The sequence below is a fragment of the Bombina bombina genome, chromosome 2, assembly GCF_027579735.1.
Source record: "Bombina bombina isolate aBomBom1 chromosome 2, aBomBom1.pri, whole genome shotgun sequence".
Lineage (NCBI taxonomy): Eukaryota > Metazoa > Chordata > Amphibia > Anura > Bombinatoridae > Bombina > Bombina bombina.
The window spans coordinates 822546480-822559947 of NC_069500.1; the positions used below are offsets into that span (position 1 = coordinate 822546480).

Sequence of the window (13468 nt, forward strand, 5' to 3'; positions counted from 1 at the left end):
ACCGGAGAACTCACTCGTAATTCCCAGCCCAAGGGAAGAGACACCCCTAGCAGGATTCCACCCTCCAAAAATAAACTAGGGCGTGACAGAGTTGAGCAAATACTCTAGAACCCACGGGCGTCAAGGACAACATACAGGAAGTCCAAGACCAAGGGAAAAAACAAGGACAGAGTCACCCGAAGGTAGAGAGTAGAATAAAGGCTAGTGTCCATAGTCCTCTCAGGATACATAACCAGAGAACCACACCCAAGGAAAAAGAATGCAGAGCATCCCAAACCCCAGTAGACAAACCCCCTAAGTGAAGCTTGGAGAAGGAGACAACACAGCCTATCGTCCCTGATATGGAGACGACTAACTCCCGGAAGTAGGAAAAGGCCACACGTCCCTCACTTCCTCAATTAGGCGGCAAAAACCATCAAGTCTCGACCCGAAGGAAGAAAACCTCAAAAGGAACAAAACCAAAAGGGACAATCTCCAAAGAGCCCCAGAAGGCAAAACCGGCAGGAACCGGCAGCAAGGAGGTCCGAAGTCCTCCCAACCTCCAACCCACGCAGGAAAGGAGACACTACAAGACCCGACAGAAAAATGGAATCAATTGAGTGTGTTGCAGTAGAACTCCTAGTCCCAGTCGACCAACATGAAAGGCTAATGAGGATTGAACCAATCCCCCATGCCTCACGGACCCTCAGGTCCTCTCAGAATGCTTAGCTGAAACTTGTTAAAGAAAAACAAGAAATAACGCAAATAATAATGAAGCACTCTGCGCCCTAATCTGACCAGCCAGGCAAAACAGGCGCCACGTGTCTGATTAGGCCTCAAGACAGAAGAATCTGAACCCAATCAGGACCAGCATGAAAACAAGGGCCTTCACTGTCAAGGCCGCATAGAATCTCCCCTAGAGAGGGAGAAATAAACAGCAGACAAACATAGGACTGAAACTCGTCCAGAACAAACTTCCTTAGAAGCAACAGTGCGATCAAACAATCGCGAGTATCGATTCCAGATAAAATTCCCAATGAAATATAAAACCAACATGAGCTTTAAACCAAATAAAAACAATCCTCACCGGATAAAAATAAAAGATAAGGCAACCCGCAGGTTATCGTCAAAGAAAAACAGGCGCACCCGCAGGACCGGCCCAACAGGGACCCTGTTCTTCCAAGCTCAGAACTGGAAAGGATACTCAAACAAGACTATAAGAAGTTTACTTCATTCCCTTACGTCTAATTCTGTAAGCTATTCGAAGAAGCAGACTGAAAATTCTCAGATCCATTAAGGATGGGATCTTCTGACAACGCCAAAGCGTGTCTCAATAAAACACGAAGGCGCGCCAGTCTATATAAAAAAGCACAGCATACCCCCGCCGGAGCAAAAGACGACTCCGGCCCCGAAGGTTGACCCCCTGAAGCCTCAGGGACAGTCGTTCCCCCAGAGAGCTGAACAGGCCATCCCATGCCTGAAGAGCCCTGGATAACGGAACACGAACAATATCTTAAGCACACTTCTGGAAGTTGCAGATTCGCCAGCACCAATCATGCGAAATCGTGCTGAAACCTCCGGCGGGAACAAGCCACCTTCCAGAGAAGGATAAGCAAAGTCTGCATGCGTAGTAAGAGATGGTGAAAGGGAACTCGCCACTCGAAGGACAGAAGCCCCAGAGGCGGGATGGTTCAGCGGCCCCTTGATTCCCCGATCCCGAGGAATTGAGCACTCTAATACGGCATTCAGAACATAGCTGATAGGCTTGTATCATCCGGGGCAATACGCATTCTTCGCAAGGAGTAGAAAATGAAAGAGTGACGTCCGTCTCCACAATATCAGACTCCTCCATAACTACGATATTGAATACAAAAGATTGGACCAAAAGATCTAAACGGCACCTGACACCCACAATGGCTGGGCCACTCATTACCTCCAATGACCGACACCAGCAGACCAGAATTTCTCCGTCGCCACACGGTCAGGAATGCAGAAATGGAGGCCAGAAACGTGACCACGCCCGGTCACCAGGAGAACCATATAGTCCAAAAAAGCACACCCGACCGTAAGGCTGCGTCACTTTCCAAAAGCCGTCATGTTCCACAGCCATGAGCCAAAATACACTACACATACGCAGGTTGAATCATATCACAAACATGATTAAAAAAAACCCTGTTCAATAACCCCCCTCAGGAGATATTAACCCTTGATTCCAAGATACAAAAGGAGCCTCACTGAGGCCCTTTGATATAAGTTAGTCCCGCTAGGTGGTATCCCCTCGGGGAAACATCTGTAACACAGTACGTTTCATGCAGAAAGTAAAATTAAACAATCTTACCGGAATCTACGCCTTGTAACAGGAACACGGCCCTTCAAGTGTGACAGATAGTAGCAACGCTTTTGCCATGGACTTGAGAAGAAAGCAGGCAGCAAAACTCGTCAACGCCGATTGCTTGTGGAGCTGTTAAAATGAGTCGGGATGGTTTTGCAGAAAGACTCTCCCTGCATCTCCGGACTCTAACTTTCATCCAAGCTTTCACTGAAAGGCTGACAGGATTACTTCAAACTTCAGTCCCTTGCCGAAGAGTACTACCCTCCATAAGAGACTAATTCAAAACAAAGACACTTCTCTACCAACCTCCTGGGACGAAAGGCAAAGAATGACTGGGGGATGGGGGAAGTGGGAGAGGTATTTAAGCCTTTGGCTGGGGTGTCTTTGCCTCCTCCTGGTGGCCAGATTCTGAATTCCCAAAAGTAATGAATGCAGCTGTGGACTCTTTCCATTTATGAAGAAAAATGCTTCTGTTCAATACCGAAATGCTCCCATGTGGTTTCTAATTTTGGCTGGAATATCCCTTAAATTATGGACAGAAATGAAACAATGGAAAAACACAATCTTTAGAGTTCAAATTAAGTTTCGGATTTACTAAACTGTACTTTTACAGTTTTAAATGCTTTTGAAACATTTAATTTGCATGTAAATCTAAGCAATGTATTGCTGACTTGCTTGTAGATATAATGCACACATATAAAACAAGTCTTTAATTTTCCTTTTTTCTTCCTGTAGCTACAATTAGCTTTGCATTTGTTTCTTAAAGGGACAGTAAAGTCAAAATTAAACACATTCACAAATCAGAAAGAACATGCAATTTTAAACCACTTTCAAATTTACTTCTACTAACAAATTTGCTTTGTTCTTTTGACATCATTTGATGAAGAGTAAACCTCGGTAGGCAGATGTAGCATTCTATGGCAGCAGTGTTTGTAACTATTGATATAAATGTAGCTGCCAAATGCGGACAGATTTCTTCTTGTGAAAGATCAACACACTAAGATAGTTGCAAATCCAGATCTTAGTACAATGCATTTTCAAAAGAATAAATCAGGCTCCGAAAAAAAAGCCGAATGCCACAAGCGTCCGTCGCTTTCCACATTCGGATCCTAACGAAGGATCCAAATGCACACGTCTACTATAAACACATTGTGGCAAATACTGCTGGCCAGATGGCTAAAGATATGTGCATGTTCCTGAGCTCACCTAGGATTAAAGGAACAGTCAACACCAAAATTGTTATTGTTTAAAAAACATAAAATTATGCTTACCTGAAAATTTCCTTTTCTTCTGATGGAAAGAGTCCACAGCTGCATTCATTACTTTTGGGAAATAAGAACCTGGCCACCAGGAGGAGGCAAAGACAACCCAGCCAAAGGCTTAAATACTACTCCCACTCCCCTCATCCCCCAGTCAGTCTGCCGAGGAACAAGGAACAGTAGAAGAAATATCAGGGTGAAAGGTGCCAGAAGAATATAAAGATGCCCCACATAAAATTACAGGTGGGGGGCTGTGGACTCTTTCCATCAGAAGAAAAGGAAATTATCAGGTAAGCATAATTTATGTTTTTGTTCTTAAATGGAAAGAGTCCACAGCTGCATTCATTACTTTTGGGAAAACAATACCCAAGCTAAAGAGGACACTGAATGCCAAGACGGGAGGGTACAATAGGCGGCCCATACTGAGGGCACCAGGCCTGAACCTCTACCCAATAAAAAAACCTGCTTCGTCCGGAGCTGAAAAAATTTAAGAGGAAAAGCCCCAATGACACTGACTCACAGTTAGTCCAGAAGCCAAATTAGAGACCGCAAATGGACTCGACTGAGCCAACAGTCCTCCAGGAGACACCGTCGCCCAACAAATGGTCCCCCACCGCTCATCTCCACAATTGAAGGAGACCCCAGCCGAAACCCCCAAGGGGACAAGGCAAAGGAGAACCAAGTAAACCGAAAGGTCCCCTAATACAAAAAGGAACACCTCCACGAGTGAGCCCAGCTCACAGAGACCCAAAGGGGCCCAAACAGGGAAAGGAGGCCACGCCTATACCAAGCGAAACCTGGGATAAGACCGGGCACAGAAACAGAACAGACGTCTCCCCAATATCATGCAAGTACGGATGCATCGGAAGAGGCAAAGTCCTCCCAGTGTCTGGCCATAGAATACCAAGGTATGCGACAATGAAAAAGTGTGTAATACACCCAGGTGAAAAACCCCAAGTTTGAGAACACAGAGTCCACAATAGGACAACACAGAGGATACTTGCGAGGAAGAAGAAGCAGTCAAGCAAGAAACAGATTGCAAAGCAACCCCCTTATAGAGGGCACGTTCCAGGCAACCTAAGTCGCCGGAACTACACACAGGTCCCTGAAAAGGGGAACACAAAAACCTTAATCGAGGCCCCCCAAGAAGGAGAGTATACTCTCAGAACCCGAAGGAAGAGTAAACCCTATTCTAATCAATGGAGCAAGTTGAAGGGAAATCTATACCCTAGCAGACTAAGCCAACAGGATAGACTCAACAAGCTCACACATCCAGAGGAGACTGCGCGAACGCAGGTCCTTAGACCGCTCGGCCATCCTGACCTGCAGACCCACACTCAGCTGGACCAACCCAGCCTCTGGAATCCAAGACAAGGAAACAAAAGAATCCCGAAACAGATACAGGAACGAGCTTAAGGATAGCACAGCCATCCCCACAGAGCACAGACAACAAGGCCATAGACCTAAGGATCTATCAAAAGAAAGGCCCAACAAGTCTGCTTGGAGCCAGCAAAACTCCAGGAGGAACCAATCCCACTTTTCCGCCTCCCATCCAGGAGAAGCCCCAAGAAAGGACTCTATCTCCTAGGAGGAAAATATCCCCTACAGAAAAGGGATGATGCCAGAAGGGCAACAACTGTCCTCAAGGCCCAAATGCACCAGCTAATGGGAAGTGAAATTCCCAACACAGATGTCCTAGAAGAGGACCCCCCCTACAAGTAGATTGCCGAGCAGAGGCATAGCCAACCCATTCGCCTGCAGAGCAGGGAATCCACGGGAACACTGGCAAGCTGACCAGGGGAATGCAACCCTAAGGCGCACCAGAAATTGGACATCCAGCGCCAGCAGCTGGGTATGAACCAACCACCCTTGAGGCTCAAGCCACACAGCTAACCCCCAGATGACATGAGTCACTCTGTGGCAAAGAGTAAAAAATACTCCGAAAACCTGGCCAACCATGACCAGGTGAGGTAGATGGAGCAAGGACATAGCCCAAGTTCCCACTACCGTGGAACACCCCGACCAGCCCTGAGATCCAAGATTCCAAAACCACCCAAGACTGGGTCAGTAAAAAAGCCAAGCAGAGCATCGGCAACCGGAAGACTCAGGGAGAAAAAACAGGTCCAGGCACCTAATAGTTAAGGCAAACCTTACCCTTGAACTAAACACCCCAACCGGCCAAAAAGCCAGACACAATGGTATGGATGCATATCCAGAGAATCCGGATAGCGAGAAGAACTCGAAGGCTCTGACCAAAGGGAGGAAAAACCTCTAGCTAAAGTCCAACTGTCCAAAAAAGCGAGGCTAGAAGTCGTATGAAGATACTTCTCAGAGCCTCAGGACAACCAAGGGATACCTCGAGGTCCAAAAAATTCTACTAGCAGGACTAGTCTCCCTAACACCTCCCGAGCTCGAGGAACCAGGCGCTTTGAAATGGCATACGGAACAAAACTGGTTGACTGGCGTCAATGAGGCCACTCCGGATTCTTCACTGGACATAGAATCTGAAATCAAAATAGTCTCAGTATCAGAATCCTCTGTAACTGAATCTGAAATTAACACAGTCTCAGCGTCAGAATCCTCCATAGCTGGATAGAGAATATTTAAATATGGACTAAAGTAGTGAAAACTAAAATGGCACCTGACACCCCCAATGGATGGGGCACTCACCACCTCCTATGACCAGACCCCTGCGGACTAGAAAATTTGCTTTGCCACGCAGTCGGTAATGCGGAAATAGAACAACGGAATGTAGCCACGCCCGAACACAAAGTGAACCGTACAGTCCGAACAAGCGCGCCCAACCAAAAGGCTGTGTCACTTCCAAAGGCCTCAATGTTCCACCACGAGCCCAGTAAACATCGCACATAAGCAGGTTGAATCACATAAACATGATTATAAAACCCCCCTGTTCAATAACCCCCCTCAAGAGATATTAACCCTCGATTCCAAGATACTAAAAGAGACTCACTGAGACCCTTATGTATAGTTAGACCCGCAAGGTGGTAGCCTCTCGGGAAACATTCACATTACAGTACATTGCAAATAAAGTAAAATGAAACGATCTTACCGGAATCTACGCCGTGGAACAGGAACACGGCCCTTCAAGTGTGACGGATAGTAGTATCGCCTCTGCCATGGACTTGAGAGAAGAAAGCATGCAGTGAAGCGAAGTTCGACAATGCCGATTGCTTGAGTAGCTGTTAATATGAGTCGGGATGGTTTCGCAGAAAGAAACTCCTGGCATATCCGGACTCTAACTTTCATCCAAGCCCTCACTGAGAGACTGACAGGACTACTTAAAACTCCTGTCCCATGCCGAAGAGTACTACCCTCCATAAGAGACAAAAAGAAAAAATTCTGACACTTCTCTGCCATCCTCCTGGGACGAAAGTCAAAGAATGACTGGAGTATGAGGGGAGTGGGAGGAGTATTTAAGCTTTTGGCTGGGTTGTCTTTGCCTCCTCCTGGTGGCCAGGTTCTTATTTCCCAAAAGTAATGAATGCAGCTGTGGACTCTTCATTTAAGAAGAAAAGATAGATAATCCCTCCATTACCCAGTTTTGAACAGAAAACATGGTAATATTAATATACTTTTTACCTCTGTGATTATCTTGTATCTAAGCCTCTTCTGACAGCCCCCTGATCACATTACTTTTTTTTTAATTATCTATTGGCATGCCTTTTAGCCAATTAGTAAAGTGTCAGCCGCAACTTCTCAGGAGAGAGCACAATGTTATCTATATGGCCCACATGAACTAGCACTCCCCTGTTGTGAAATGTTAATAAAAAAAGCATGTGATAAGAGGCTGTCTGTAGTGGCTTAGAAACAGGCAGAAATTTAGAGGTTTAAATGTTATAGTATATCAATATAACAATATCGGTTGTGCAAAGCTGGGGAATGGGTAGTAAAGCTGTTATTTATCTTTTTAAACAATAACAATTTTGTTGTTGACTGTCTCTCTCCTTTTAATAAAGGCTACCAAGTGAACTAAGCAAAATTAATTGCACAAGAATAGTTTTGAGAGGATTGCAAACACCTCTTTTGTGCGTGCAAACGGTGTGCAACCTTGCCTGCTAATCAAGCACATTATCAGCTTACACAGAAATTTGAGGCTGCATATGCCAAATTGGCTGTAAGGATGAATAAATGGTGCTGATCTTAGAAATAAAACCTTTTTTTTTTTTTATAAACAGATAAAGTTGTTTTGCAAACTATTTATTGTTACAGAGCCCCAGGATTGTTTGATCTGAATTTTGAATAAATTAATGAATTGATTGATTAATTAAATTGTCTAAATCTATTGCATAGACAGTTCTAAAAATGGAGATGCAGGTCACTTACCCGGATAAGTACCAGAGCTGTTACAACAGCAGAGACTGTAAAGAGCACAGCAGGAAACAGCATCACCACTGCAGCTCCCACGTTGGTGTTGAAGAAGCCTACAGCTGCCAGCCAGCCACTGTAATATATCAGGAAACAATGTTTGAATTTCTATCCTTTTTTGTTGCCCATTTCTTTGTGATATTATACTGCAAATGAACCTTCTACAAATTCAGTATTTCTTCCCTTCCTATATACCTGTAAAACATATAATTCCTTCAATTACATTATTGTGTTCTTACACATAGTAATTACTACAGGAAAGAGTATTTTGCCATGTTAATGGGGACTCTTTATTTCCTTTATTCTAAGTTTTGTCCAGTGGACCAAGAGCATGGTAGCTTGAGGGGGGCTCTGTCTTTGGTACGAGCCAATAATACCTCCAGAAAGAAGCCTGTAGACACTTGGATGGGTGCTAACACTTTTAATGAATTACTTGCATATACTGTAGATGGGTCAAACAGAGTCCCATTCACATGTTTTTAACCTAATGGAGGTTCCTTCATCCAAGGTTAAAGGGACACTGTACCCAAAAATTTTCTTTTGTGATTCAGATTGAGCATGAAATTTTAAGCAACTTTCTAATTTACTCCTATTATAAACTTTTCTTCATTCTCTTGGTATCTTTATTTGAAATGCAAGAATGTAAGTTTAGATGCCGGCCCATTTTTGGTGAACAACCTGGGTTGTCCTTGCTGATTGGTGGATAAATCCATCCACCAATAAAAAAGTGCTGTCCAGAGTACTGAAACCAAAAAAACATAATTTATGTAAGAACTTACCTGATAAATTCATTTCTTTCATATTAGCAAGAGTCCATGAGCTAGTGACGTATGGGATATACATTCCTACCAGGAGGGGCAAAGTTTCCCAAACCTCAAAATGCCTATAAATACACCCCTCACCACACCCACAAATCAGTTTAACGCATAGCCAAGAAGTGGGGTGACAAGAAAAAAGTGCGAAAGCATAAAAAAATAAGGAATTGGAATAATTGTGCTTTATACAAAAAAATCATAACCACCACAAAAAAGGGTGGGCCTCATGGACTCTTGCTAATATGAAAGAAATGAATTTATCAGGTAAGTTCTTACATAAATTATGTTTTCTTTCATGTAATTAGCAAGAGTCCATGAGCTAGTGACGTATGGGATAATGAATACCCAAGATGTGGATCTTTCACGCAAGAGTCACTAGAGAGGGAGGGATAAAATAAAGACAGCCAATTCCGCTGAAAATAATCCACACCCAAAACAAAGTTTAAATCTTATAATGAAAAAAACTGAAATTATAAGCAGAAGAATCAAACTGAAACAGCTGCCTGAAGTACTTTTCTACCAAAAACTGCTTCAGAAGAAGAAAACACATCAAAATGGTAGAATTTAGTAAAAGTATGCAAAGAAGACCAAGTCGCTGCTTTGCAAATCTGATCAACCGAAGCTTCATTCCTAAACGCCCAGGAAGTAGAAACTGACCTAGTAGAATGAGCTGTAATCCTTTGAGGCGGAGTTTTACCCGACTCGACATAAGCATGATGAATCAAAGACTTTAACCAAGACGCCAAAGAAATGGCAGAGGCCTTCTGACCTTTCCTAGAACCGGAAAAGATAACAAATAGACTAGAAGTCTTTCGGAAATTTTTAGTAGCTTCAACATAATATTTCAAAGCTCTAACTACATCCAAAGAATGCAACGATCTTTCCTTAGAATTCTTAGGATTAGAACACAATGAAGGAACCACAATTTCTCTACTAATGTTGTTAGAATTCACAACCTTAGGTAAAAATTTAAAAGAAGTTCGCAACACCGCCTTATACTGATGAAAAATCAGAAAAGGAGACTCACAAGAAAGAGCAGATAATTCAGAAACTCTTCTAGCAGAAGAGATGGCCAAAAGAAACAAAACTTTCCAAGAAAGTAATTTAATGTCCAGCGAATGCATAGGTTCAAACGGAGGAGCTTGAAGAGCCCCCAGAACCAAATTCAAACTCCAAGGAGGAGAAATTGACTTAATAACAGGTTTTATACGAACCAAAGCTTGTACAAAACAATGAATATCAGGAAGACTAGCAATCTTTCTGTGGAAAAGAACGGAAAGAGCAGAGATTTGTCCTTTCAAGGAACTTGCAGACAAACCTTTATCCAAACCATCCTGAAGAAACTGTAAAATTCTAGGAATTCTAAAAGAATGCCAAGAAAAATGTTGAGAAAAACACCAAGAAATGTAAATCTTCCAGACTCGATAATATATCTTCCTAGATACAGATTTACGAGCCTGTAACATAGTATTAATCACAGAGTCAGAGAAACCTCTATGACTGAGAATCAAGCGTTCAATCTCCATACCTTCAAATTTAAGGATTTGAGATCCTGATGGAAAAAAGGACCTTTGCGATAGAAGGTCTGGTCTTAATGGAAGAGTCCACAGTTGGCAAGTGGCCATCCGGACAAGATCCGCATACCAAAACCTGTGAGGCCATGCTGGAGCCACCAGCAGAACAAACGAGCACTCCTTTAGAATTTTGGAAATCACTCTTGGAAGAAGAACTAGAGGCGGAAAGATATAGGCAGGATAATACTTCCAAGGAAGTGACAATGCATCCACTGCCTCCGCCTGAGGATCCCTGGATCTGGACAGATACCTGGGAAGTTTCTTGTTTAGATGAGAAGCCATCAGATCTATTTCTGGAAGTCCCCACATTTGAACAATCTGAAGAAATACCTCTGGGTGAAGAGACCATTCGCCCGGATGTAACGTTTGGCGACTGAGATAATCCGCTTCCCAATTGTCTATACCTGGGATATGAACCGCAGAAATTAGACAGGAGCTGGATTCCGCCCATACCAGTATTCGAGATACTTCTTTCATAGCCAGAGGACTGTGAGTCCCTCCTTGATGATTGACATATGCCACGGTTGTGACATTGTCCGTCTGAAAACAAATGAACGACTCTCTCTTTAGAAGAGGCCATGACTGAAGAGCTCTGAAAATTGCACGGAGTTCCAAAATGTTGATTGGTAATCTCACCTCCTGAGATTCCCAAACCCCTTGTGCTGTCAGAGACCCCCAAACAGCTCCCCAACCTGTCAGACTTGCATCTGTTGAAATCACAGTCCAGGTCGGAAGAACAAAAGAAGCCCCCTGAACTAAACGATGGTGGTCTGTCCACCACGTCAGAGAGTGTCGTACAATCGGTTTTAAAGATATTAATTGAGATATCTTTGTATAATCCCTGCACCACTGGTTCAGCATACAGAGCTGAAGAGGTCGCATGTGAAAACGAGCAAAGGGGATCGCGTCCGATGCAGCAGTCATAAGACCTAGAATTTCCATGCATAAGGCTACCGAAGGGAATGATTGAGACTGAAGGTTTCGACAAGCTGAAACCAATTTTAGACGTCTCTTGTCTGTCAGAGACAGAGTCATGGACACTGAATCTATCTGGAAACCTAAAAAGGTTACCCTTGTCTGAGGAATCAATGAACTTTTTGGTAAATTGATCCTCCAACCATGTTCTCGAAGAAACAATACAAGTCGATTCGTATGAGATTGCTAAATGTGAAGACTGAGCAAGTACCAAGATATCGTCCAAATAAGGAAATACCACAATACCCTGTTCTCTGGTTACAGACAGAAGGGCACCGAGAACCTTTGTAAAAATCCTTGGAGCTGTTGCTAGGCCAAATGGCAGAGCCACAAACTGGTAATGCTTGTCTAGGAAAGAGAATCTAAGAAACTGATAGTGATCTGGATGAATCGGAACATGCAGATATGCATCCTGTAAATCTATTGTGGACATATAATGCCCTTGCTGAATAAAAGGCAGAATAGTCCTTATAGTTACCATTTTGAATGTTGGTATCCTTACATAATGATTCAATATTTTTAAATCCAGAACTGGTCTGAAGGAATTCTCCTTCTTTGGTACAATGAAGAGATTTGAGTAAAACTCCAGCCCCTGTTCCAGAACTGGAACTGGCATAATCACTCCAGCCAACTCTAGATCTGAAACACATTTCAGAAATGCTTGAGCCTTCACTGGATTTACTGGGACACGGGAAAGAAAAAATCTTCTTGCAGGAGGCCTTATCTTGAAGCCTATTCTGTACCCTTCTGAAACAATGTTCTGAATCCAAAGATTGTGGATCGAATTGATCCAAATTTCTTTGAAAAATCGTAATCTGCCCCCTACCAGCTGGGCTGGAATGAGGGCCGCACCTTCATGTTGACTTGGGAGCTGGCTTTGGCTTTCTAAAAGGCTTGGATTTATTCCAGACTGGAGATGGTTTCCAAACTGATACCGCTCCTGTAGGGGAAGGATCAGGCTTTTGTTCCTTATTATGACCAAAGGAACGAAAACGATTAGTAGACCTAAATTTACCTTTAGATTTTTTATCCTGTGGTAAAAAAGTTCCTTTCCCCCCAGTAACAGTTGAAATAATAGAATCCAACTGTGAACCAAATAATTTATTACCCTGGAAAGAAAGGGAAAGCAAAGTTGACTTGGAAGACATATCAGCATTCCAAGTTTTAAGCCATAAAGCTCTTCTAGCTAAAATAGCTAGAGACATATACCTGACATCAACCCTAATGATATCAAAGATGGCATCACAAATAAAAGTATTAGCATGTTGAAGAAGATTAACAATGCTATGAGAATTATGATCTGTTACTTGTTGCGCTAAAGCTTCCAACCAAAAAGTTGAAGCTGCAGCAACATCCACTAAAGATATAGCAGGTCTAAGAAGATTACCTGAACATAAGTAAGCTTTTCTTAGAAAGGATTCAATTTTCCTATCTAAAGGATCCTTAAAGGAAGTACTATCTGCCGTAGGAATAGTAGTACGTTTAGCAAGAGTAGAGATAGCCCCATCAACCTTAGGGATTTTGTCCCAAAACTCTAATCTGTCAGATGGCACAGGATATAATTGCTTAAAACGTTTAGAAGGAGTAAAAGAATTACCCAAATTATTCCATTCCCTGGAAATTACTTCAGAAATAGCATCAGGGACAGGAAAAACTTCTGGAATAACTACAGGAGATTTAAAAACCTTATTTAATCGTTTAGATTTAGTATCAAGAGGACCAGATTCCTCTATTTCTAATGCAATTAAGACTTCTTTAAGTAAAGAACGAATAAATTCCATTTTGAATAAATATGAAGATTTATCAGCATCAACCTCTGAAACAGAATCCTCTGAACTAGAGGAATCATTATCAGAATCAGAATGATGATGTTCATTTAAAAATTCATCTGAAAAATGAGAAGTTTTAAAAGACCTTTTACGTTTACTAGAAGGAGGAATAACAGACATAGCCTTCTTAATGGATTTAGAAACAAAATCTCTTATGTTATCAGGAACACTCTGAGTATTAGATGTTGATGGAACAGCAACAGGTAATGTAACATTACTAAAGGAAATATTATCTGCATTAACAAGTTTGTCATGACATTCATTACAAACAACAGCTGGAGGAACAGATACCACAAGTTTACAGCAAATACACTTAACT

General features: G+C 42.6%; 1 protein-coding gene across 1 annotated transcript in view; it reads right to left on the reverse strand.

The window, feature by feature from the left end:
- SCAMP4 (secretory carrier membrane protein 4) overlaps positions 1-13468 on the reverse strand; it is an 89954-nt gene that overhangs the window by 12758 nt on the left and 63728 nt on the right. Inside the window, exon 7 of the mRNA XM_053703083.1 lies at positions 7915-8032. Within this exon, the coding sequence (XP_053559058.1) occupies positions 7915-8032 (118 nt within the window). The remainder of the gene's footprint in view (positions 1-7914; positions 8033-13468) is intronic.